A 22,152-nucleotide genomic window follows, 5' to 3' on the forward strand; every position below is an offset into this window, starting at 1 on the left:
TTATAACTCTTTGTAATATACTTTATGACCTTATTTTGCTTCCCTTCCTTTGATTTTTAACACTTTGCTAAAAGTGCTGTATTACCTGCCTAGTTCCTGCTGTCTTAGAAGCTGATTTGAACTATAGGTCTAGCAAGGTTTTGTACATCTCTGGGAGTTTCTCTAGTTTCTGCCTTTATACCCAGACACTATTAACAAACACTCTCCCTGTTTGAGCTTTGGGGAGGGGGATAGAGACGTTCACATAGAAGTACAGAGCTTTGCTGGCAGTTCAAATCAGCTATTAGGTCAGCAGGAGCTAGGCAGATAAAACAGCACATTCAGCATGGTGCTAAAGATTAATGGAAGAAAAATGAGGTAATGATGAAATATTTTTACAAAAATTCACGACTTTACAAAGGCTGCTAAGTAATGGAGTAAAAGTTTTGGGGAATGCACTGGTATAGTTGTTGGAACAAATATTATCTGGGTACCTTTAGGGTCTTTTTGAACCTGATTTTGGTAATATATTCGGCTTACGGGCTAAAAATCTCCCTATGCCTACATAAATATTATGGCTAAAGTTATTTATTTTGCAGCTGATTTTGGAATTTCTGCCCAGCTCACGGCAACTTTTGCTCGAAGGAATTCCTTCATCGGCACGCCTTACTGGTACGTATGTTTAACAAGTGACTTTATAGAAGTGTTGATTACTCGATCTCCTCATTTCGAGAATCGGTTGCATTAGATCATTCATATAGAAAAATATTCTGAAAAAATAAATTATCACCACCTATCACACCCTTCATAAATGGCCTTGCATCAAGTCCATAAAGAACTGATTTCTGTCCATACAGGATGGCTCCAGAGGTGGCCGCGGTGGAACTCAAGGGAGGATACACAGAACTGTGTGACGTCTGGTCTCTAGGTATCACCGCCATTGAACTGATTGAGCTACAACCACCCATGTTTCACGTACATCCCCTGAGGTTTGTATTACAGTCTCTAACAGGTTTTGGGTCAATGTATAGTCCTATAATTAGTCTGATATTCCTTATCATGTCTCACCAGGGTTCTCTTCCTAATGTCTAAAAGTGGTTATCAGCCCCCTAAATTGAAGGATAAGTCAAAATGGTGCGTAATCACTTCGGGAATCTCTAAGTGGCATCACTTTTTGGATTTTCAAGTAGATTTGTAATATCTAGAATATCATCTATTTTTGTTTTGTTTTTTTCTTTAGGTCTGCAGCGTTTCACAACTTCGTTAAGGTGGCATTAACAAAAAATCCCAAGAAGAGACCAAGTGCCTCCAAGTTGCTCACGGTAAGGACTAAGTTTATAGAGAGGACTACAAAGTTCTCCAACATAATGGAAACCCTGTGTCAACTGACCGCTGCCCCTATAGAAGTCACTTTTCTATACTTTCTCCTATTGCTACCTCTCTGTACAGAATTTCTTTACCTTTTCGATCTAGTGAGACCTACTTAGCACCTCTAGTTACTCTTGATATCGGTATGTGACCTTCCGCTTTAGTCCTAGTTTTTGTGGTAGGCCACATTGGCACTGTTCTCCATTCCATTAGATTTCTGTTGGTTTAATTGAAAGTGCTATCATTGCCCTGGTAAATAAAGCCAACAAAAACATTCTGCTAAAGTGAACAGAGCCAAGGAACGTTCACACGTGATATGGGAACCATCTCTGTGAATTGTTCTCTACTTTGCAGCACCAGTTTGTTGCCCAGACAGGACTTGGTCCTTCACTCACTATAGAGTTGTTGGAAAAACTGAGAAATCCAGAAAAGCATCATGAAACATCCAACGCTGAGGAAGAAGATGACATGGAGGTGAGTTCTTTTTAATAAGTAACGTGAGATGTATACAACCCTGCACCACCACTCATCCTCTCTTTCATCTCAATCTATCACGCTACCCATTCTGCAGTCCTCACCAACCTACATCTTTACATCTGTCTACCAACCTACTCATTTTCTTCACTGTGCTTCACCGCCCTAAAACTTCTCTGTCATCTCCATCAGACTACCTGTCCCTCCCACATTGCGGCCCCACCCTACATCTCCACCCTACCCCCTACCATACACCCTACTATATTACTTCATCGTCCTACATCTTCTCCGTCATCTCCATCACACTACCTGTCCCTCCTAGAGTGCTGCATTAGCCTACATCTCCTCTCCTATCTATACCAACCTACCCACCATGCCTCCCACAGTGCAGCACCACCCTACATCCCGACCCTACCCATGCTCTTCATAGTACTTCATCATCCTACATTTTCTCCCTCATCTCCATAACTCTACCTGTCCTCTCCACAGTGCTGCATCAGCCTACATCTCCTTCTTTACCTGTACCAGCCAACCTATGCCATCCACAGTATCCAGCAGCCCACATTTTCACCCTACCCGTGCTCTTTACAGCTTCACTGCCCTACATCTCATTACCTCTGTCTACCCCCCAACCATGCTTTCCATAGTGCTAATGATCTAATACTAATATTCTCCATAATCCTCCCATTCCCGACTCAAGATTTTTCTCAAGCTTCACCAAGTTTGTGGAATGCACTCCCCCAGAGAATCCACTTAATTTCCAGCATTCACAGTTGTATGTATGCCCAAAATACACATTTCTAGATAGACTTCACTTCTCTATTCCAATTTTTCTCCTTTCTCACATTTTTCTTTAGAAGGGGGTCCCTTCTTTCCTCAGGTCACCCCACACTCCATGCACTCAGTAACATCCACATTGTATATGTACTGGTAGCACGGGAGGTGGTGAGTTCTCCATCAATGGAAATCTTCAAGCGAAAGCTGTATAAACATATAGCTGGGATGATTTAGGAAAACCAGTACTCACAGGGGATTGGACTCGATGGCCCTTGAGGTCCCTTCCAACTCTGCCATGCTATGATTCTATGGTACTGCTAGTAACCGTGACAAGTAAGTCACAAACGTTGGACCTGGTTGGTTTTTTTGCGACTTGCTTGGCACTGTACCCTTATTGTTGTAATGGGACCCCATTCACTATAGTAATGCATGGCAATGTAGAAGTGACACCTATCAATCTTTGGCTGCATGATCTGTCCCGCAGCCGATGTTGCCCCAGCCTAAAGATGACTACCAGGTCAAACATCAAACGACTGCACCTACATAATAAGTGGAATAATAACATTTTGTCTCCTACAGCTCTTAAAAACATTCTCACGAATCCTCTCCAAAAAACGTCTTCCAAAAGTAGGACGCTCTTCATCAGACATCCGATGTGAGTAATGCAGATTGCTGGTTAGGTATAGGGATGAAGATGGAGGGTAAAGTAAGAGTTGTCTCTTTTTTCGTGTAGTGATCAATTTAAATCGTCCTCCTAAAGTGAAAATGGAAGAACCGAGGGTCCAAAAGGTAACAAGAAGCGTAAATCCAGGAATCCTAATAACTACTTTGAGCTCTATGTTGACTAGTTGGTTTCGTATGTGGTCATAGGACCTTTATATCACACTTACTTTGATCCTGTTCTTGATCCTGTCCACTGCAGAACCATTCTGTGTGCAACAGACAAAAAATAATAATCTCCACATATGCAAGCAAGCTTCACTGCGGCTTATTTACAGTAGCCAAGTATGAGTACCAGGAAAATCCTTTTTTCCTACCTGATTTACCCAAATAAACCATGCAACTATCCACGTCTACTTATAGCTCTGTACTTATTTTTCCTTTGCCATGGTTTGATCATCGTTGCGCAGCGTCCCCTTAAAGTAGTTGAGGTATATCACTCAGTATAGTATTCAGTAGACTACTATGAAATAAAAATAGCTGTTTTATACTAGAAACGACAACAATTTGCTCCACATTACTTACTTTTGCCTATAAATGTATTTTTTGTTTGAAGACTGACCTAGAACCAAGTCAACCTCCAAGCACCACGAGTACAAGTCCATATGTCAGGTGAGTGACAGATCCATGCAGCTTCTTCTTGGTGCCTCATACTTTGACCAGTCAATATCATGACACTTAAACAAAAAGTTGTCCATACAGTAGATTATTGTAGATTTGGGGGTTGTCCCGACTGGAGTTGACGTTGCTGGGGAAGTTAACTCCCCTTCTCATCCCAGCTTCACCCTCCCAATAACTCCCATCCCTCCCAATACCAACCCTGTTTCTCCCAGGAATGCCCACTTTTGTGTGGAGGTTCTTTAGACCTCACTCCCTTTTGACCCGGGAAACTCAAGACCGTTGGCGGTGGTAAGAAGGATCAGGCTGATGAATTTCAACATACCCAATACTTTTGTTCTTAGGGAAATTAAACAATGGCAGATATATCCCAACAAGATCAGGCTTGGCCGAACTGAGTGTGCATGTGTATGGCGGATTCGGGAAGATGGGAAAGAGAGCTATTGGCTGAATGAGTGTTTTTTAAGTCTAAGGCCATCTTAATCTATCCTACTGTTCTTATATGAATTAATTTTCTTTTATGAATGCCCTAAGGAATCCTGAAATTTTAATTATTTTCTACATTTCCATTTAAGTTTGTCTGAGATTCTCCGATCTCTTGTCATCCATGACTCTCAGTGACTGTCCTCAATGTATTGGACTGTTGGAGGTTGATGGGGACCCAATTAAGCTTTCTTCATATTTTGGCCTTAACCATAGTAGATGTTGTGGAATCATTTTGTGTGCCTTGTAGTTAACCAAAAGGCCAGTTAGAAGTGGTTCAAAGATTGTGAGATGTTCTCTGGTGAGTCCAGGTGTTCACATCCAAGTTATTATTGGTGGCAAGATGATAACTAGCTATAGGATGGGTGGGAATCCAACTCCGAGTCAGGTTTTCACTTTTCCATTACTTCGTGATGGGAACTTTTAATGTTTTTAAATCATTTGTTTCAGTTTCTGTTCTGACGAAGATGACGACTATGATGATGTTGACATGTAAGTAATGAGAGAAGTAATTGGTATTTTCAGGTCTTGTTGAGGGCTATATTGGAGCCTTACTTTGGGAATATATCCTGATTAGCGTTGAGCAAAAATATTTCTAGGACCTTGGTCCGACATCCACATTGATACTCAATGGCTCCGGACAAGGACACCGCAAACTTTCTCATTTGGCACTCGAATGCCAGCGTCATGCTATCGCAAGGTCACTGTAGTCATAACGGGTGCCCAGAATTTAGACATTCGAGTGGTGCCTAAGTTTACATGGCCCTGGTCCGGATGCCATTGACGTGGAAACCAAGATCCTTCAAGTCTTTTAGCTCAACTCGATTGCTAATGTGTAATCTGTCAACCATTGTCTGTTATGATCCGGAACCATGGAAGACCACCATAACTCATTGGTAAAAGGTGACAAGAGCATTGGCAACTAATCTGGCCACCATCCCCTTACTAACCATCAACACTAGAAGTAGCCGAGGGGTGAAATAACATCCTGTGCACCGCGAACCCAGCCGGAGAACTAACTATCCTAAAGGTAGGAAAGATGAATAACTCTCTGCCTCAGAAAATAGACAAGAATAACAAGCCCCCCACATTCAAAGACTGCGGTGATATAGGAAAACACAATACACAGATAGATGATAGGATTAGCAAAAGGTGAGACCCCCACTGACTAAAATAGGAAAGGACAGGAAAGGGGCTGATGGTGGCCAGAGAAAAACCCTGCAAAATTCCAAATTCCTGATAGTACAAAAAGGCCCTCAGATTACACGATCTGCACTCCGTCCTATACCAGACGCTCTTGTCATACCAATGAACAGAAAACAAGAATCATTACAAATTCAAAAAGCCACAAACACATGGACTTATAGGAGCTATACTCCAAACAAAACTGCAGGGAGTTTCCCAGCTAAGCAACTGAGAGGGAAAATCCCTGCATGCAAATAAACTGAAAACAACCACAGCAAATGACAAACTCAGATAAGAGTAAAAGAACCAAACAACAAATAAAGAGCAAAGCACTTATCTGGGGTAGATGTGGTGTGGAGCAGAATGAAGCAGGCTGACAAAGAACAACTGACATCCGGCATAGCCTGCTATCACACCAGGATTTAAATAAGCAGAGAGTTAGCAATGGAAATGCCCATTGCTCAACACACCTGGTCTATGTCCAAACCATTCCTGGCCACAAGAGGGAGCCTCACAGCAGCCAAAGCATAACTGACATTCACAACAATTGTCCATACGTAACCATGTGCCGTATACTATTTTTTACTGTTTCTCTTTGTATGGGAAGGTATAGCTGGCTATTTTTTTTTACTATAAAGAGTGCTGATGCCTACCATCCTAGCAAATACCAAAAGGATTATTTTTTGCCTTACAGTGTTCCAGTGGTTCCTCAGGGGAGGGCCATATGTTATAGTATGTTCTGTTATGCAGAACATAATACATAAATTAGCTTAATTTATGTATTCATTATCTATATAGCGCCAACATATTCCATAGCGCTTTACAATTCAGAGGTTCATATACAAACAGTCTTAAGTAACAGTTATAGATAATACAATAAGTAAAGCAAATATAATGATGACCCTGCTCGTTAGAGCTTACAATGTATAATGAGGTGGGGATGACACAAGAAGTACAGGTGCATATTTACAATGATGGTCCAGCCATCTTGAGCAAATGGGGGATAGATAAAAGGCTGCATGAGCCGGTCACCAGCCAATATTTGTATGTGGTGGAAAGCTGGATGGAGGATTCTGTTCAGAGAAGTATTGAATGGGCTGTAAATGAAAGGAATTCGATTAGGGAATGCGATACAATGCCCAAAAAGATGTTATTAGGGAGCGCCTAAAATTATGTAAATTGGGGTTAGTCCTAATTTCTTGGGGTAGGGCATTCCAGAGAATTCGTGCAGCTCGGGAGAAGTCCTGAGCCAGGAGTATGAGGTTTGGATTAGTGTGCAAGTTAATTGAAAGTCGCTTGCGGAGCGTAGCGAACGGGTAGAGTGATAGAGGTGAGGGTGGTAATGTAGGGAGGTGCCGCACTGTGGTATCTGAAATTGTAGATCCACATACCATGATCTGATACTAAAAATCCTTTGTGATTCCTTAGCCGATGGTTGAGGGAACATATTTGTCATTATTTTTTTTTTTTACCAGAGACCCATAGTTTTATTGTTGTTATTCCATCTGGTATGACTTGTGATCTCAGCTCACAAAAACCAGTAAACCAAGATTGAGGTCTTGTGTCCTATATTTGGTGAAATGTTTAGATACCCTCAAAAAAATTTAATGGAAAGTGACCTATCCAATCGGAAATACAAGGCCTCCGATTATCATGATATGATAGCAATTTTTCTGTCTGACTGTTAATTTTCTCCAAAGACCCGGAAGCGTGGACCTTAACAGTGACTCATCTCCTGAGGATTCCCCGCCTCCATTACCTCCTAAGGTGAGGCCAATTAACCGCGCCTGTATTTTATTTCCATACATATCACATTGTCTCATCACTGCTGTCTGTCCATCCTTTACAGCCCAGATTCCGCACTTCTTCTGCTGACATCAAGAGAGAGCCGGACAGACTTCATACTCCCTCCACCTTGGTCCGATGCTACAGTGGACCTAATGTCCCAAGAGCTCCAGCACAGGCGTGGCCTGAGAGTTTGGGGACCCAGTTGCCAGCTGCCAGCTCCGGTGAGTGGTGGGGAATGGAAGTTGGTGGCTACAGTGTCCAGAAGATCAGGCCATCACCCATGGTGTACCCAGGTGCCCACCATGAGGCTTCCAAAATGAGGAGGTCAAGACTAAACTTGGCTGCCTTCCTTTTTAATGAATGTTGATTATGTGTGCAAAGTTTTAATCTCTACAATTTCTGTATTACTAAGCAAGGGTTTGTGAAGGTCCCATCTTATAGAAAGGAAATAAAGCAAACTAGTCCTCCTTCCTCCTGTCCTAACTGGTAAGGAGCATAATGGTGTTAACCAGTGACCTACTTCTCAACGACTTCATTGGTAAAGTAGGGATGTTTAAGTCCTTTGGACCACCCCAGGCAAGACCACCCATCTTTGGGCAGAGTTTAACTATATACCCCCCCCCTACCCCATTTTTAGAACCGGGAAATACCCAAATATACCAGTAGTGTTTCTGAACATCTGCAATAGTCCTGACAAATTCCTTGTTATTGTCAACTTTAGAGTACGAGGAGCCTTTTCATCATTGCTGTGGACCCCCTCACCTTTTGAACCAAACCAAAAGGTGTTAATGAAACGCAACACCCTTGTAGCCTTCAACAAAGAGAAGAGCTACAGAACCCTTCACAACCCCAAATATCGATTTCACTTTTTTTACATCATTACTGACACTCACCCATTGTTGGCTTCTCCAGAGGTCACAAATGGTGCAAGCTCTCCAATGTTATCTCAAAGGGTGGAGCAACGAAAAAGGACATACATTATTCCAAATTTCTTAGGCCTCATGCCTGAGGGTCAGTACAGGTATGAATGTCAAATTGTGGCATGCTCAATCATACATGGTGAGGAGAACATGGTACCTCACGGAGGCAGGACATTGTGGCACGGTCTGTACGTTTCTGGTTTGCTTTGTGCACAAGGCCTATAACTTCTCATTTTATTGATCATCTTGTTTTTCTTCCTTCGTCCTCAGAGCCATCCCTCTTAGTCCAGGATCTTCCAACAAAACTTCCCCCTTCTCTGCCCCCAAAGAAAGGAAAAGTACAAGCAAAACAGGTAAAAGTTTCTACATGTTGATCATCCTCCATCTTATTCCAGCTGACATTTCCAGGTATTGCTAGGTCTTTCCCTACATAGATTTTTTTCATTGCTCATTACTTCCTAAATGCAAACTTAAGTCACTTTCTAAATAGTCTCCATGAAAAATGTCTATCATTTTGCAGCATCAAAGTGCCTGTAAATCCTTTGTCTCATTGAATACTCGGCAAAACAATATACAGATCCCTCAGAAATGCTCCTGATCCTGAGGGTTCTTTCTCTCCTCAATCCTTCTCTCCGTGTTAGAGGTAGAAGAAGGGAGGAGGTTATTGTGGAGACACGAGAGTCAGTGGGTGCTCTCACCCGCTTGCCTGGCTGTTTTCAGAAAGAACCACATGGACCAGGGCTCAGCCCACTGATCACCAGCACTCCTTTCCCGTGGGCAAAGCACTACTCATTCAACACAGGTTGAAGGAATCAGACATTAGTAAGACTTTTTTGGTTCACCAACAGGCAAAAAAACATATCAAACATTCCCAGCAAGAGCACAAGATGGTACAATCAACAGAGTCTCACCCTTTCGCTGGCCCACTAGAGATGAGTATCTTTATGACTTTGGGCCTCCAGGGCCAACTATCCCAGTCCAGCAGAACCTTGCTTTAGGCGGGCACCCACTGAGAAGAGATCGTGGCAAGCTTAGGAAGCTGACCGAGCACAGCAGGATATTTAACTAGACGACCGAGTTATCCCAATCTGAGTTTTCCAAGCGGATTTGTAGGCTCAGCATTGGGCAGTGAAGCAGTTTTTTGATCCTTCAGCTGGAACCATAGATCCCAAGCTGAGGTCATGTAGAATATCCAAAGTGAAGCAGTTCTGTGATTCTACAGCTGGAACCAAAGCTCCTCAGCTCAGGTCCTGTAGAATAACTCTCTGTTAACAGAAGCAAGACCCTTTTATACCATTAAATTCTCTTAAAGGATTGGTGGAGATGGCTGCTCTTTCATTGGTCGCTAGTTCAGTCATACTTCAAAATTTTCCTCTGAATTATGTAGTCAAAAGGGCTGAGGCAATCATAGTTACATAGGTTGAAAAAGACCTATTTCCATCTAGTTCAACCTTCCTCCACCAATCCACATTTACAGATTAGGGCTCCAATCAGTCTGACATGAGACCATAGCTAAGTTCTCTTGATTTAACAAACAAAGGAACCATACGTCTGGCCTAATTAAGAACAGTTCTCCCCCCACACAAGTGGCAAGACGCTGAGTCATCACAGTTCTATATGTATCACAAGAATGGAAAGAGGGGAAATTGTAATCTCAGGGAGGTCGGAGAAAATCAGGACAAGATAGAAGCTGTGCTGATACTGAATACAGCAGTATTGTGGATACACACACAGCTCACATCCATCCTATATTACTGGAAAAGTTGTTCCAAAAAGTGAAAAATCTAAAACTTGGATCAGGCTGCAAACTGAATGAGCGAATGGAGAATGGAGACTGAAACTGAGTGCAACTTTATTAACTAAAGGAAATCACTGATATGTAAACAAATTTTCCATGTTAATTGTGACCACAAATTTTAAACATTAACATGGAGGAACTATTAGCCTAAATGGCCCTTGGGGAACTGTTTGACTGGTTTACAGGAATCCCGCATCATTGCAAGTCTTGTTTTCTCTACGTTCAGTTTTCATGTAGATTAGGACTACAACACTAATTGTACTTTGTCCTTTTTAGTGCAATTTTCATATGTATTTGTATTACGCTAGGTGATGTATATAAACTTCAATGTATCCCTGTGTACAGACAAACTTTCAGCTAAAGAAGATCTTTAATGGATGCCCCCTGAAAATCCATTCAGCAACCACCTGGAAACATCCAACCTCAAAGGGTGAGAACTTCCACTCTACACAAGCTTTTTTTTGTGTCTTCTCTTGCACGATCTCTGATTTATTTGCCATTTTTTTGTCGATTTTAGATATACATGTTATACTGGGAGCGGAGCAAGGGATATTCACATTAAACCGCTCAGAATCGCAGGCATCTCTGGACCTAGTGAGTAACCAACCACCAAAATACGAGGGCCCTGCCCAACAGGTCGTCTGGTTGAGAGATGGGGAGGGCAAGGGGGCAAAGGATTCAGCAGGTACAGATGGAGGTGTCCACAAATATTACTATGATAGATGTACATGTCGCGGGCGGAGGAGGGGACGCCGCGCTCTCCCTCTGCTCGGGTCCGGCTGCCGCGGCTGCTGGGGCCTGCTGCTGCTCGGTGGCTCGAGCGATGGGCCGGATCCCGGGGACTCGAGCAGCGCTCCTCGCCCGTGAGTGAAAGGGGATTGGTTTTTGGGATAGTTTATTGTCCGTGATGCCAACCACGGTTGTGGTGATTTGTTGACACCACCGCTGCTCTGTATGGGGATCCTGGGAGTGATGGTGTGGAGCAGCTAGATGTTAGTCCTCCCCTCCGTGGTTAGGGGGTTGGTTGTCCCGGGGCCCAGTGATGAGGTGGGTGATGCAGGGCTTGGTGGGGTGCAGGGACGCGGGGGCAGCGCTGTGCCTTGCGGCACTGTGGTACTCACTCAGCCTGAGACGATGACACAGTTCTCGGTAAAACACACGGCTGGAAAGACGGTTCCCACGGACGGCTGCACTTGCTTTCCCCAGTAGTTGACGGTGACGGTCCCTTTTTCCTACACCTAAGATGATGATGGTTGCGATGGGTTCCCACCGGTAACCCGCTCCCCGGCTTGGATATGGGCTGGAGGAGCCCTACTTTGCCCGCAGGCGCTGGCCCTGAGAAACTGGTGCCCTGGCGGTGGCGGTGTCTCTCTGTAACGGTTGGACTGTTGCCTTCAATCGGGACTTGGTTGTTGGGAGACCCAGAGGTCCCCTTCACTAACGGATTTGGCAAATTCACGGCGACTCCTAGCCTTGCCGGGATCCGAAAGGCCCCTGCCACTGGTGCTGACTGCTCTTCATATACCGCTCCGGTACCGCCGGGCCACCACCCGTCCGCGGTCCTTCCAGCAACCTCCAAGCAGTCACCCCTGCAGACAGTCACCGCCGTTTGCTGACCTTGCTGTCTCAGTCCGGGGCACACACCCGGACCAGCTTCAGGCTTTCTTAACTGTCACTTTTTACTCCTTCTCTCAAGCTCCTCTACCACTTCCTTCTACTTCACTCCCCTAGCTTGATCTGCCTGGTTCTCCCGCCTCCAGGGCTGTGAACTCCTCGGTGGGCGGAGCCAACCGCCTGGCCCACACCCTGGTGTGGACATCAGCCCCTGGAGGAAGGCAACAAGGATTTTAGGTTAGCCTTGATGTTCCTAACTGGGGTGTAGGGTGTGGTGGTGTCATGACCTGTGACCCCTGGCTTGCCCTGGGCGTCACATACACATAAGACTTCTCTTTAGGCTTTTGTGTCTAATGATATTGGGGATGGACTGAAAAATCGTTCCTGCAAGAATCTTCGAAGAATGATTTTTTTGGCCCAAAAGTGGGCAAAATCAATACAAGTCCAGATCAGAAGACAAGCCATCTAATGTTGACTTGCATAGTCGAACGTCTAGGGTCTTAGGTTCTCAGATTGTGGTATGGAAGCCCACCCGCTCTTCAGGGGGGTACTACAACTGTCCTCGTGGTGACATGTTTTTAATAGATGCAACACATTGTATGATCATAGTCCTTGGGATGGTAGACATGGATGGTGAAGGATACATGGATGCTCTTTCTGTTAATTACTTCCCATAAGGACTCATGATGAGTCAACACAATCTTTTTATTTGTGTCCATATAATATATTTTAACACTTTTTTTTATTTTTCATCCTCCTTAAAGTTGGTTCCAGGCCGGACGACATGGGTCTATTCTATCAATAATGTACTGATGTCCATAACGGGTAAGACAGTAGATAAGGGCATCAAAACAATGAAGTCTGGCAATATAAAACACGATATCCCAATATCTTGTCGTCTTCTTTCAGGTAAAGTATTCCAACTATACTCCCACAGCCTCGTGACTCTTCATGAGCAAATCCGGAGAGAGTGTCGTTTGGGTCATATCCCCACACACAGACTCCTGCCCAGGTATATAAATTAGAGGAACAATGCTCCACAAGCCACCATATTCTCCTCTGGAAGCAGCGCGTAACACTTAGGTGATGCTAGTGGAATCATTCTTACTACAGGTTCCCAGGTTGGAGACCACTGGTTTAGATGACTTTCTCCAAGGGTGGTCAAGTAGAGTTGGTTTGGTGCTACCATATAACAACCCTGTTTCAGAAAGGAACCATGAATCCTGCTCCTAGATCCCCTAACAAATACGGTAGATGATTTTTGCCAGGTGATGTTGCAGCCAGTCTTCGAATAAATGGCCGTCTAGAGTCCACCAACACAGAAACTACAGGTGGTCTTCCCTCTATGACTTCTGTATGGCCGCCTTTTTGGGAACCTGGACAGAGTTTGTCCTCATGCGACAACCCATTGAAAACTAATTTTTGCTAAAAAAACAACCCAAATAAGTGACCAGTTATATAGGTAATATTTAGTCACCAAAACCTCTTCCCCCTCTTATTTGTTTGTTTTAGTGAAGTATCTAGAGGGACGTGAAATCTTATACCAGGAAATTAGAAGTTGAAGAACGGAGAGGAAAATGGGTGAAACTTTAAATCTTTCTTCTTATTCATTACAGGAAGAAATCAGCTTCTAACAAAGTACCGGACACTAAGGGCTGCAGGAGTTGTTGTGTGGGTAAGATGGTGGCAGACATTATACCATGCCGATGGACAACTTTATATCCTACGACCATGTTCTCCTGGTGTTTTTTTCTCATTCTACTTGGGTTATTTTTTCTTCTTCAGCTCACAATGAAACATCCGGAAGCTGGTTCCTCTGTGCCGCACTGGAGGCCTCGGTACATTTATTGGAATGGTATCAACCTCTTGAAAAGTTCATGTTGGTAAAGGTAATACTGCCTTGTTCTTGTCCCGAATGCCATAGTAGGTGGACATATTACATGTAGTCTTCCAAAATGAAGTGGCATGGGCCACCAATGACATACTTTGTTGGCTTTGGGGCCTTGTACCTTGTTGTCTGGAAGTGATCTTGATGAGCTTTCTCACTCTTAATGAATCCATACTGAGTAAGAAACACTTTATCATCTTCTGGTCAGAGGTAGAGGAGGTCCTTCTTTGAGATATCTTCTAAACAATCTCGCCCATGTCCACCTTCCTTTTAATCTTCACTCATAAATTGAAGGTCATAGTTCTTTACCTTTTACTTGTCACAGTTTAGAAAAAAATATTTATAATTTTGCTATTCCTAGTAATACTTTTACTTAGTCTCCTCAATTTTCTTATGTCTCTTTATCATTACTAACCTTATATCTTCTTCCACTCAAGCACTTTGACTTCCCCCTGCCATGTCCCTTGAAGATCTTCGAGATGCTGGTGGTGCCAGGAGAACAGTATCCCATAGTGTGTATTGGGGTTAGCAATGGGTCATCCCCCCATTGCAAAATTCAGTTTCAGATCATCAACCTTAATTCATTGACCTCTTGGTTTACAGACAACAAAGATGGTAAGTGACTTGTACAACCAGCTGTGGTATTCACCATATGGAAGCCTTGTAGACATTACTAGATACTTTTTATCTGTTAGTTATCTGGATTTTTTTTAATTGTTTTTCAGAGGAGTCATGGACGGGTCCAGTGCAGGTGACACAGATTGGCTATGACCAAGTCTTGGTACTCACAAACAGTAAGGGCGGCCATCTTTTTTTTTGTTTCTTTTCTTTAAAGGCAATGTTCATACTATGTTATCTAATGTATACTGAGGTGTTACCAGTCGTTACACAAGAGTGAGAGGAGGTGACCTGTGACATCTCCTATTGTGAATTATTGAAGTCACATTTATGTATGAGATAGCCAAGATGATTGTCTATAAAATGAAGGTCGTCTCACGCTCAAAGCTGTAGAGGATAGTGAGTTATGGAGCCTGAAAGTCAAAAGTTCAAGACATTGTTACCCTTTTGCTTGTCTATGTATATTGTATGTGAATATGCAGCTTCAGTCTTCTTCCTCTAATGTAGGTGAGTCTACATTTTAGGGCATAACATAATCTACATTCCGTACATATAAAATATTCTTGTTCCCAATTCTTCTTTTTTTTAATTACAGATACACTAAATTTGGTAAACCACATTGGAGAATCGCAGCATTCATTTTATATCCCGACATTTTCTTTCCCAGTGGACTCCGTAGGTGAGAGGTTATGGCTGATCTGACATATTCTATTCTTTATTCTTGTCTGTAAATTCCTGTAGATTGAGGACTTTGATAAGAATGGGAATTGATATCAGGGATGTACCAAGGTTAATTAGGGATATCTGCTTTTTCTGTTCCTAGCTCTTTCTGGAGACTATGTACTGGTTTTAAGGAAACAAGGTTTCCAAGTATTGAAATTCCATTCCTCAGAGGTAAGTCGGCATATGCATTACTTATAGATTGAGTTACTAGTTGAAAAATATGGAATGCTCAGTACTTGTAACTAGTGATGAGCGAGCACTACCATGCTCGGGTGCTCAGTACTCGTAACTACTATTGAGTGAGCACTACCATGCTCGGGTGCTCAGTACTCGTAACTACTATTGAGTGAGCACTACCATGCTCGGGTGCTCAGTACTCGTAACTAGTGATGAGTGAGCACTACCATGCTCGGGTGCTCAGTACTCGTAACTAGTGATGAGTGAGCACTACCATGCTCGGGTGCTCAGTACTCGTAACTAGTGGTGAGCGGGCACTATCATACTCAGGTGCTCAGTACTTGTAACTAGTGATGAGCGGGCACTACCATACTCAGGTGCTCAGTACTCGTAACTAGTGATGAGCGGGCACTACCATGCTCGGGTGCTTAGTACTCGTAACTACTATTGAGTGAGCACTACCATGCTCGGGTGCTCAGTACTGGTAACTAGTGATGAGCGGGCACTACCATGCTCAGATGCTCTGTACTCATAACTAGCAATGAGCGGACACTACCATGCTCAGGTGCTCGGTACTCGTAACTAGTGATGAGCGAGCACTACCATGCTCGGGTGCTCAGTACTCGTAACTAGTGATGAGCGAGCACTACCATGCTCGGGTGCTCAGTACTCGTAACTAGTGATGAGCGGTCACTACCATGCTCAGGTGCTCAGTACTCGTAACTAGTGATGAGCGGGCACTACCATGCTCGGATGCTCTGTACTCATAACTAGCAATGAGCGGACACTACCATGCTCAGGTGCTCGGTACTTGTAAATAGTGTTGAGTGAGAGCTGCCATGCTCAGGTGCTTGATGCTCATAATGAGCAGTTGGATGCCCGGAAGTCAACGGAGAACTCGAGCATTTTTCCTGAAGATCTTCCTCAAAAATGCTCGAATTTCCAATTGACTTCCATTATACTCGGAAGCTTGGACAGGCTTGACTAGTGTACCAACTGCTTGTTACGAGGACCGAGCCCCCGAGCATGGTAGTGCTCACTCATTACTATTTCAAACCATTGGTCTGTTCACTTTGTGGTTTTCGGCCTAAAAATTAAAGCAAGTGTAGGAGTGTTTGGTAGTCCTACGATAAGCTACACTGATGGTCCCCCAGCACACTTTCAGGCTGGAGCTACACATCCACTTTGGATGACATAGGGTGCAAGGTCAAAGATTATTATGTGCTGCTGTGACATCGCAACGCAAGGCAGGTGAATGGGGTGGCATTGTGAATCCTAGGGTACTGTCATCAGCAAGTCACTTAACGTCCGTTCCAGTTGGATTATTTGCGACTTGCCTGCCCCATTACCTCGGAATGGCAATATGACCCCATACGTTGCGATGTGGCACATAATAACCTTTGGCCACAGTTGGTCCTTAGTGTCTGGTGAGCATTTATTACTAACTCTACTCCTCCTTCTATTATTTCTGAGATCTGTTATTGTCCCCAGGTGCTGATTGACTGTTTAGATCGAAGCTTACGCTTGTTGTCTTCAGACAGGTGAGAACGGAGACTTTATACTAGGATCTACTTGTAGGTCACAATAAGGGGTACTTTGCATGCTGCGACATCACTAGCCGATGATGGCGATGCCGAGCGCGATAGTCCCCGCCCCGTCGCACATGCGATATCTTGTGATAGCTGCCATAGCGAACATTATCGCTACGGCAGCTTCACATGCACTTGCCTGGTCGGCAACGTTGCTGTGACTGCCGAAGAATCCCTCCTTCAAGGAGGCAGTGCGTTCGGCGTCACAGCGACGTCACTTATCGACCGGCCAATAGAAGCGGAGGGGCGGAGATGAGCGGGATGTAAACATCCCGCCCACCTTCTCCCTTCCGCATAGCCGGTGGACGGCGGGCACAGGTACGGAGATGTTTGTCGCTCCTGCGGCTTCACACACAGCGATGTGTGGAGCTGCATGACTAGGGTATTGTAACGTGTCCAAGCACAAAAACTACACAAGGCTGATTGACGATGGAAATATATGGCCACAGCAGCCTTTATTAATTACAATTAAGAACATACTCAATATAATAACCATAAACTCTATTGAGGAGATCCTGGATGGCCTAAACCACTGGACAGCACCAGAATATCCTCCCCAGTCGCACCACACCGACTCGGGGCTGACAAGTGTCACATCTCCAAATTTCCACCTGTTCCCCGGGAACCGTCCCGGCCGGAACTTAACCATAACCAAACCATGAGGGGTCAGCATACCTCCGATGTGACCCCTTACTCCATTACCCAAGGCCATCCCTGACCTCCTCACCTCAGCTGCCATGACATAAATGCAACATAACATTACCCACCACCTCATTGTCATATTAAGTTAAAGTATACATTTATCTTTATTTTTATTTAGTTATATATATATATATATATATATATATATATATATATATATATATATAAATTTTTATTTTTTTTTTATAAATTTTTAACACTAAATAAGGGCGGGTGGGTGGGTTGTTCACTGGTCCTGGATCCATGAGACAAGATGTCCGGGCTTCTCTTCCTCTTCTTATAATAGGTACTCCTCTTTCATTTCCACACCCCTTCCTACAGGCTTCCAGCCAATCCTATAACAGTCTCCCCAATCCATGTGACCCTCTGAAATCCTATGACTTCCCCTTCATTTCCTGCTGTAAACGTGCCAAACTTCTATTAACCTTTTCCTGCTTAAACTCCCATTAACCCCTGTATGTGTCTTGTCCTTACAAACTCCTGTCATGTCCGGTCTTCCACTATGTCTGCGCCCCGTTCCAGCCCTTCTCTGGAACGAGAAACAACATCGTACCTGCGGACGCACCGACATTATGAAAATGAACGACGTGACACAGATCACCGATTTTTGACTGTTTCACGCTCGTTCATCTTCTCTCCTAGGCTTTACACGTTGCAACGACGCTACCGGCGCCGGATGTACGTCACTTTCGATTTGACCCCGGCGATATCTGTTGCAACGTGTAAAGTACCCCTAAGACTTCATCCATATGTCTGTTTTTTTGTACTAGTTCTGTGTTATCACGGATAGCTCTCGTACCCTATAATAGGGAATGGGGTCCACCCAAAATTGCTGAGACTTATCCAATCACATTTGCTTCCTATATATCACAGTGTCTTTCTGTTGCATCATTAGAGAACAATCACTAATGACTTCCCTACTGTTAATAGTAATGTGGTTTCTGTAACCAGAGGTTAGACGCTTAGTGATTTTTAATGATGGAGCGGAAAGCTATTGCTAGATTTAGGCTGGGGCTTTACACTTTAGCCACGACACAGGCCATGTGGCCAAAGTTAACAATGTGTAACCTCCAAATCGCAAAACAATACAAGTGAATGGAAGGAGGTTGCGGTTTAATATTGCAATGAAAAAAATGTATAAAACACACCTCAGTTCATCTTGGATGTCCTAGTAGAAAGCAGAGCACAGAACCCCGCAAGGTAAACAGCGTAAAACCGATGAATGTCCAGAATCCGCAAAGTCCAATGGAATCCAAAGTGACTTTAAAACATTTATTCAAGCACTAAAAATTGTTTATAAAAAACATGAAGATCATGTCTATGCGTTTCAGGTTCTAGTAGCTCGAAACGCATTGAAATAAGCTATAATTGTTTTTGTAAAAGCAATTTTTAAGTGCTGGAATAAACATGATCTTTTAACTACTTTTACTTTGGCTTCCATTGGATTTTGCGGATGCTGGACATTCATCTATTCATCTTCCTAAGGGGGCGGGTCGTGCGGAGTCACAGCGACGTCACACGGCAGGCGGCCAATAGAAGCGGAGGGGCGGAGATGAGCGGGACGTAAACATCCCGCCCACCTCCTTCTTCCGCATAGCCGGTGGAGGCAGGTAAGGAGATGTTCCTCGCTCCTGCGGCTTCATACACAGCGATGTGTGCTGCCGCAGGAACGAGGAACAACATCGGATCTCCTATTGGTGCGACATTATGAAAATGTCCGACGCTACACAGATCACCGATTTACGACGCTTTTGCGATCGTTTATCTAGGCTTTACACGTTGCGACGTCGTTACCGGCGCCGGATGTGCGTCACTTTCGATTTGACCCCGACAATATCGCAGTAGCAATGCCGCAGCGTGAAAAGTACCCCTTAGGCTGGAGCTACAAACCAGCTATACACAGCAAGATCTAGTGCTCTGGTGTTGCGGCAAGAAGCCGCTCCTGTAAGAACCAAGTTGTAAGACATCCGGAACGGATGGACTTCTTGCAACTTGTGTGCATTCACTATGTCGATGCTACATAAAGAACCCGTACACGTCAAGGATCGCAGCCAACGTGGCCAGTAGCCCCAGCCTTACGCAGACGCTGCTTCACATCTGAACACTTCTCTTCCTCCCTCCACAGAAGGAAAATCATCGTAGAGGCTCCACAATCTGATAACAGCAACACAAACTTGTACATCCATGAATGTTAACCTTCCAATGGACAGGACAATAACCCCCATCAGCTGGATCCAGGACTACTCATACAGGATCCTCCGCACCCAACGACCCGGGAGCCGTAAGACGCCATCTCCACCCCGGTAAAGGACTGGTCTGTGTATTGTGTATAAGCTTCGTGTCTGGACGCTGCGGATTGTGGGAGATTCTCAACGTCTCCGCAGTGAAATGGTTTTTATGCACTTTTAATAAAAGATTATTGTACTTTTTGTTTGTACTTGACTAAAAATTTCAGCCACTTCTCATCTGAGGCCGACAGTGAAGAGGAGCCATATTATTGGGGCGAGGGCTTTGGCCTTATAAGAGGGGAAATCATTATATCATATTGTCATGTACATAGGGAATTAGAAACCCTTTTAAACCTGACCCCTCGGCAAATCTAATATGTCTGCCCCCATATAATTTGGGAGAATCTCTTCTTAGAACTTTACATTCTGTCATTCCTCTATTATTCCTCCTGGAAATCCGTATCTATATTGCCAAATGGATGTTACCATTACCCTTGTTAATATGTCGTGTCACAAAACGGTCTGGCACTGATTGGACACGAACTTATACCGAAAAGTCATTCCTGCTTGTATCACGGTAGGTAATTGTATTAAAGGAGGGTACTCCCATCTCATAAACCAATGTCATCACTTTAATTCCCCAAGAAATCACTGCTTTATTATTCCGGACCTTTCAATCTTTCTCTGCACAGAAGCTCCCTGACTACCTGCTCTTCAGAAGAAATTCATACCCATCCCATTCAAGTGAATGGGGTCTTCCTGTGGTTCCCTCCACAACCTGGTGACCGTAAGTGGCGCTGTGTACGGAAAATCAGTAAAGGCATTATATCTGAATTATTATGCCAACCCCTGCCATAAATGGATATTGTCCGATGGTGTTTGTAGCTCTTTTACAATGTAGCATTTATTAAAAATTTGCAGCTGTTTTTGAGATATTAACACTTTTCTTTTGTTTACGGCTCGTTGCTTTGGAGACCGTCCACCGCAGTTGTCTAGCTTGTAAGCGCTGTGCTGAAGTTGGCCGGGATTAGGGGATAACCACATTCTCCAGCGATCCTGGCGAGCAACTAAACGGAGCTTGTAAGCACTGTGCATGTTTGGCCACACCTGAGTGGTGGTCGGTCACCTAGGCAACGATTACATACAAAATAAAATTGTTTATTAACATTGTTTATCTCAATAGCTGCTAAAAACAGTATATTTGTACTTAGCATGTTAGCTAAGTGACCGGCTACCTATGCTGTCTATCAGGGGTGGCCGAACATGCGCAACGCTTACAAGATCTTTTCTATTAAGCTTGAGGCTGGCCAGGATCGTCTGGAGAGCGCTGTTATTCTCTAATCCCGGCAATGTCAGTGTAGTACTTATAAGGCTATGTGCCCACGGAAAACCGGCGGCTTTATCTGGATTTTCCAGATAAATCCACAGGTTTATGTGGCGCCCCTGAGGCTTCCGTCGCCACAGGAACATCGCACCCCATCCTGCGGTGTGATGTCCCATCCTGGGTAAGGAAAGGAGTGAACGCCGGTCCACAGGCAAATCTGCACTACACCCATTGTTAGGTACACACAGGGACCAGGGACAGTGGCAGCAACCCTCCCATGCTGCATGCTGGGGGGTCGTAAGACCCATCCCTGCTCCCACAGGGTGGTAGCTTAGCAACTGGGTGGGTGGGAGGAGCCAGCCGAGTGTAGAGTAGACAAGGAAGGTCAAGAGTAGGCAGTTGAAGTTAGAGAGAGAGACAAAGTGGAAGGAGAAGGAAGGAGTGTGAGGAGTTCTGCGGGAGGCAGAGGAGACGGAGAGACAGTAGGAAAGAGCTCTAGTCAGTCAGGAGCAAGAGAAGAAAGTGACGCTTCCTGGTGAAGACCCTGGGACTCAGAAGGTCCAGGTGACACCAAGTAGAGAAAAGAAGGGATTCCAGGGCCACAGACAGCTTTCAGGCTCGTGGCCTGTTCCACAGGAACATCGGTGGAGGGATCAAGCTGCACACAGGGAACGATCCCTAGGAACCGGAGGAGGCGAAGTCAACTCCAAAAGTAAAAACCGAGGCCCAGGGAAGCTGCAAACTCCCCGGGCCACAGCCCACAGCAGAACCTCTGGAAAGGGGGTAAAACTACCGACAGGCAAGCCCCTGGCCCGGAGGCTGTAGTGGAGGTCGAGCCAGGTTCAGCCAACAAGGGCAAGGCTTAAGGAGTCAGCTGAAGAAAGGAACACATAGAGGGGTGCACCGGCTTTCATTCCAGGATCTACCCAGGATCGGCGGAGGCCCCTGACAGTGGGTTCCAGCAGTCCAAAGGCACCAGTGTGCTGCAGCCCAGGAACTGTGAGTAAACATCTTGAAATTGCACCCCCTGGTGTTGTCTCCGTTATTCCACCTGCACTATTCCATCACTACATCGACACTTACAAGCACCAACTGTTGCATCGGGGCACCGCTCCACCTGTGGGGAGCAGTAACACCATTGCTGCCGTTCCATCACCCCGGAGGCCTCATACAGCAGCG

The 22,152-nt window shown here is 44.6% G+C and overlaps 1 protein-coding gene across 2 annotated transcripts in view; it reads left to right on the forward strand.

Moving 5' to 3' along the window:
* MAP4K1 (mitogen-activated protein kinase kinase kinase kinase 1) overlaps positions 1-19,818 on the forward strand; it is a 98,783-nt gene extending 78,965 nt beyond the window's left edge. For both annotated transcript variants that reach the window (XM_075322544.1, XM_075322543.1), the window contains exons 8-31: positions 579-651; positions 837-968; positions 1,051-1,113; positions 1,220-1,301; positions 1,702-1,821; positions 3,178-3,253; positions 3,332-3,387; positions 3,875-3,930; positions 4,870-4,911; positions 7,305-7,371; positions 7,454-7,613; positions 8,583-8,665; positions 10,456-10,540; positions 10,628-10,704; positions 12,489-12,549; positions 12,634-12,736; positions 13,341-13,399; positions 13,510-13,613; positions 14,050-14,227; positions 14,338-14,406; positions 14,826-14,909; positions 15,054-15,124; positions 16,622-16,671; positions 19,547-19,818. In XM_075322544.1, coding sequence (XP_075178659.1) covers positions 579-651; positions 837-968; positions 1,051-1,113; positions 1,220-1,301; positions 1,702-1,821; positions 3,178-3,253; positions 3,332-3,387; positions 3,875-3,930; positions 4,870-4,911; positions 7,305-7,371; positions 7,454-7,613; positions 8,583-8,665; positions 10,456-10,540; positions 10,628-10,704; positions 12,489-12,549; positions 12,634-12,736; positions 13,341-13,399; positions 13,510-13,613; positions 14,050-14,227; positions 14,338-14,406; positions 14,826-14,909; positions 15,054-15,124; positions 16,622-16,671; positions 19,547-19,616 — 2,021 coding nt within the window. In that variant the 3' untranslated portion in view covers positions 19,617-19,818. The remainder of the gene's footprint in view (positions 1-578; positions 652-836; positions 969-1,050; positions 1,114-1,219; positions 1,302-1,701; positions 1,822-3,177; positions 3,254-3,331; positions 3,388-3,874; positions 3,931-4,869; positions 4,912-7,304; positions 7,372-7,453; positions 7,614-8,582; positions 8,666-10,455; positions 10,541-10,627; positions 10,705-12,488; positions 12,550-12,633; positions 12,737-13,340; positions 13,400-13,509; positions 13,614-14,049; positions 14,228-14,337; positions 14,407-14,825; positions 14,910-15,053; positions 15,125-16,621; positions 16,672-19,546) is intronic.
* Positions 19,819-22,152: the final 2,334 nt, after the last annotated feature.

This window comes from Anomaloglossus baeobatrachus, chromosome 9 (genome assembly GCF_048569485.1).
Source record: "Anomaloglossus baeobatrachus isolate aAnoBae1 chromosome 9, aAnoBae1.hap1, whole genome shotgun sequence".
Classification (NCBI taxonomy): Eukaryota; Metazoa; Chordata; class Amphibia; order Anura; family Aromobatidae; genus Anomaloglossus; species Anomaloglossus baeobatrachus.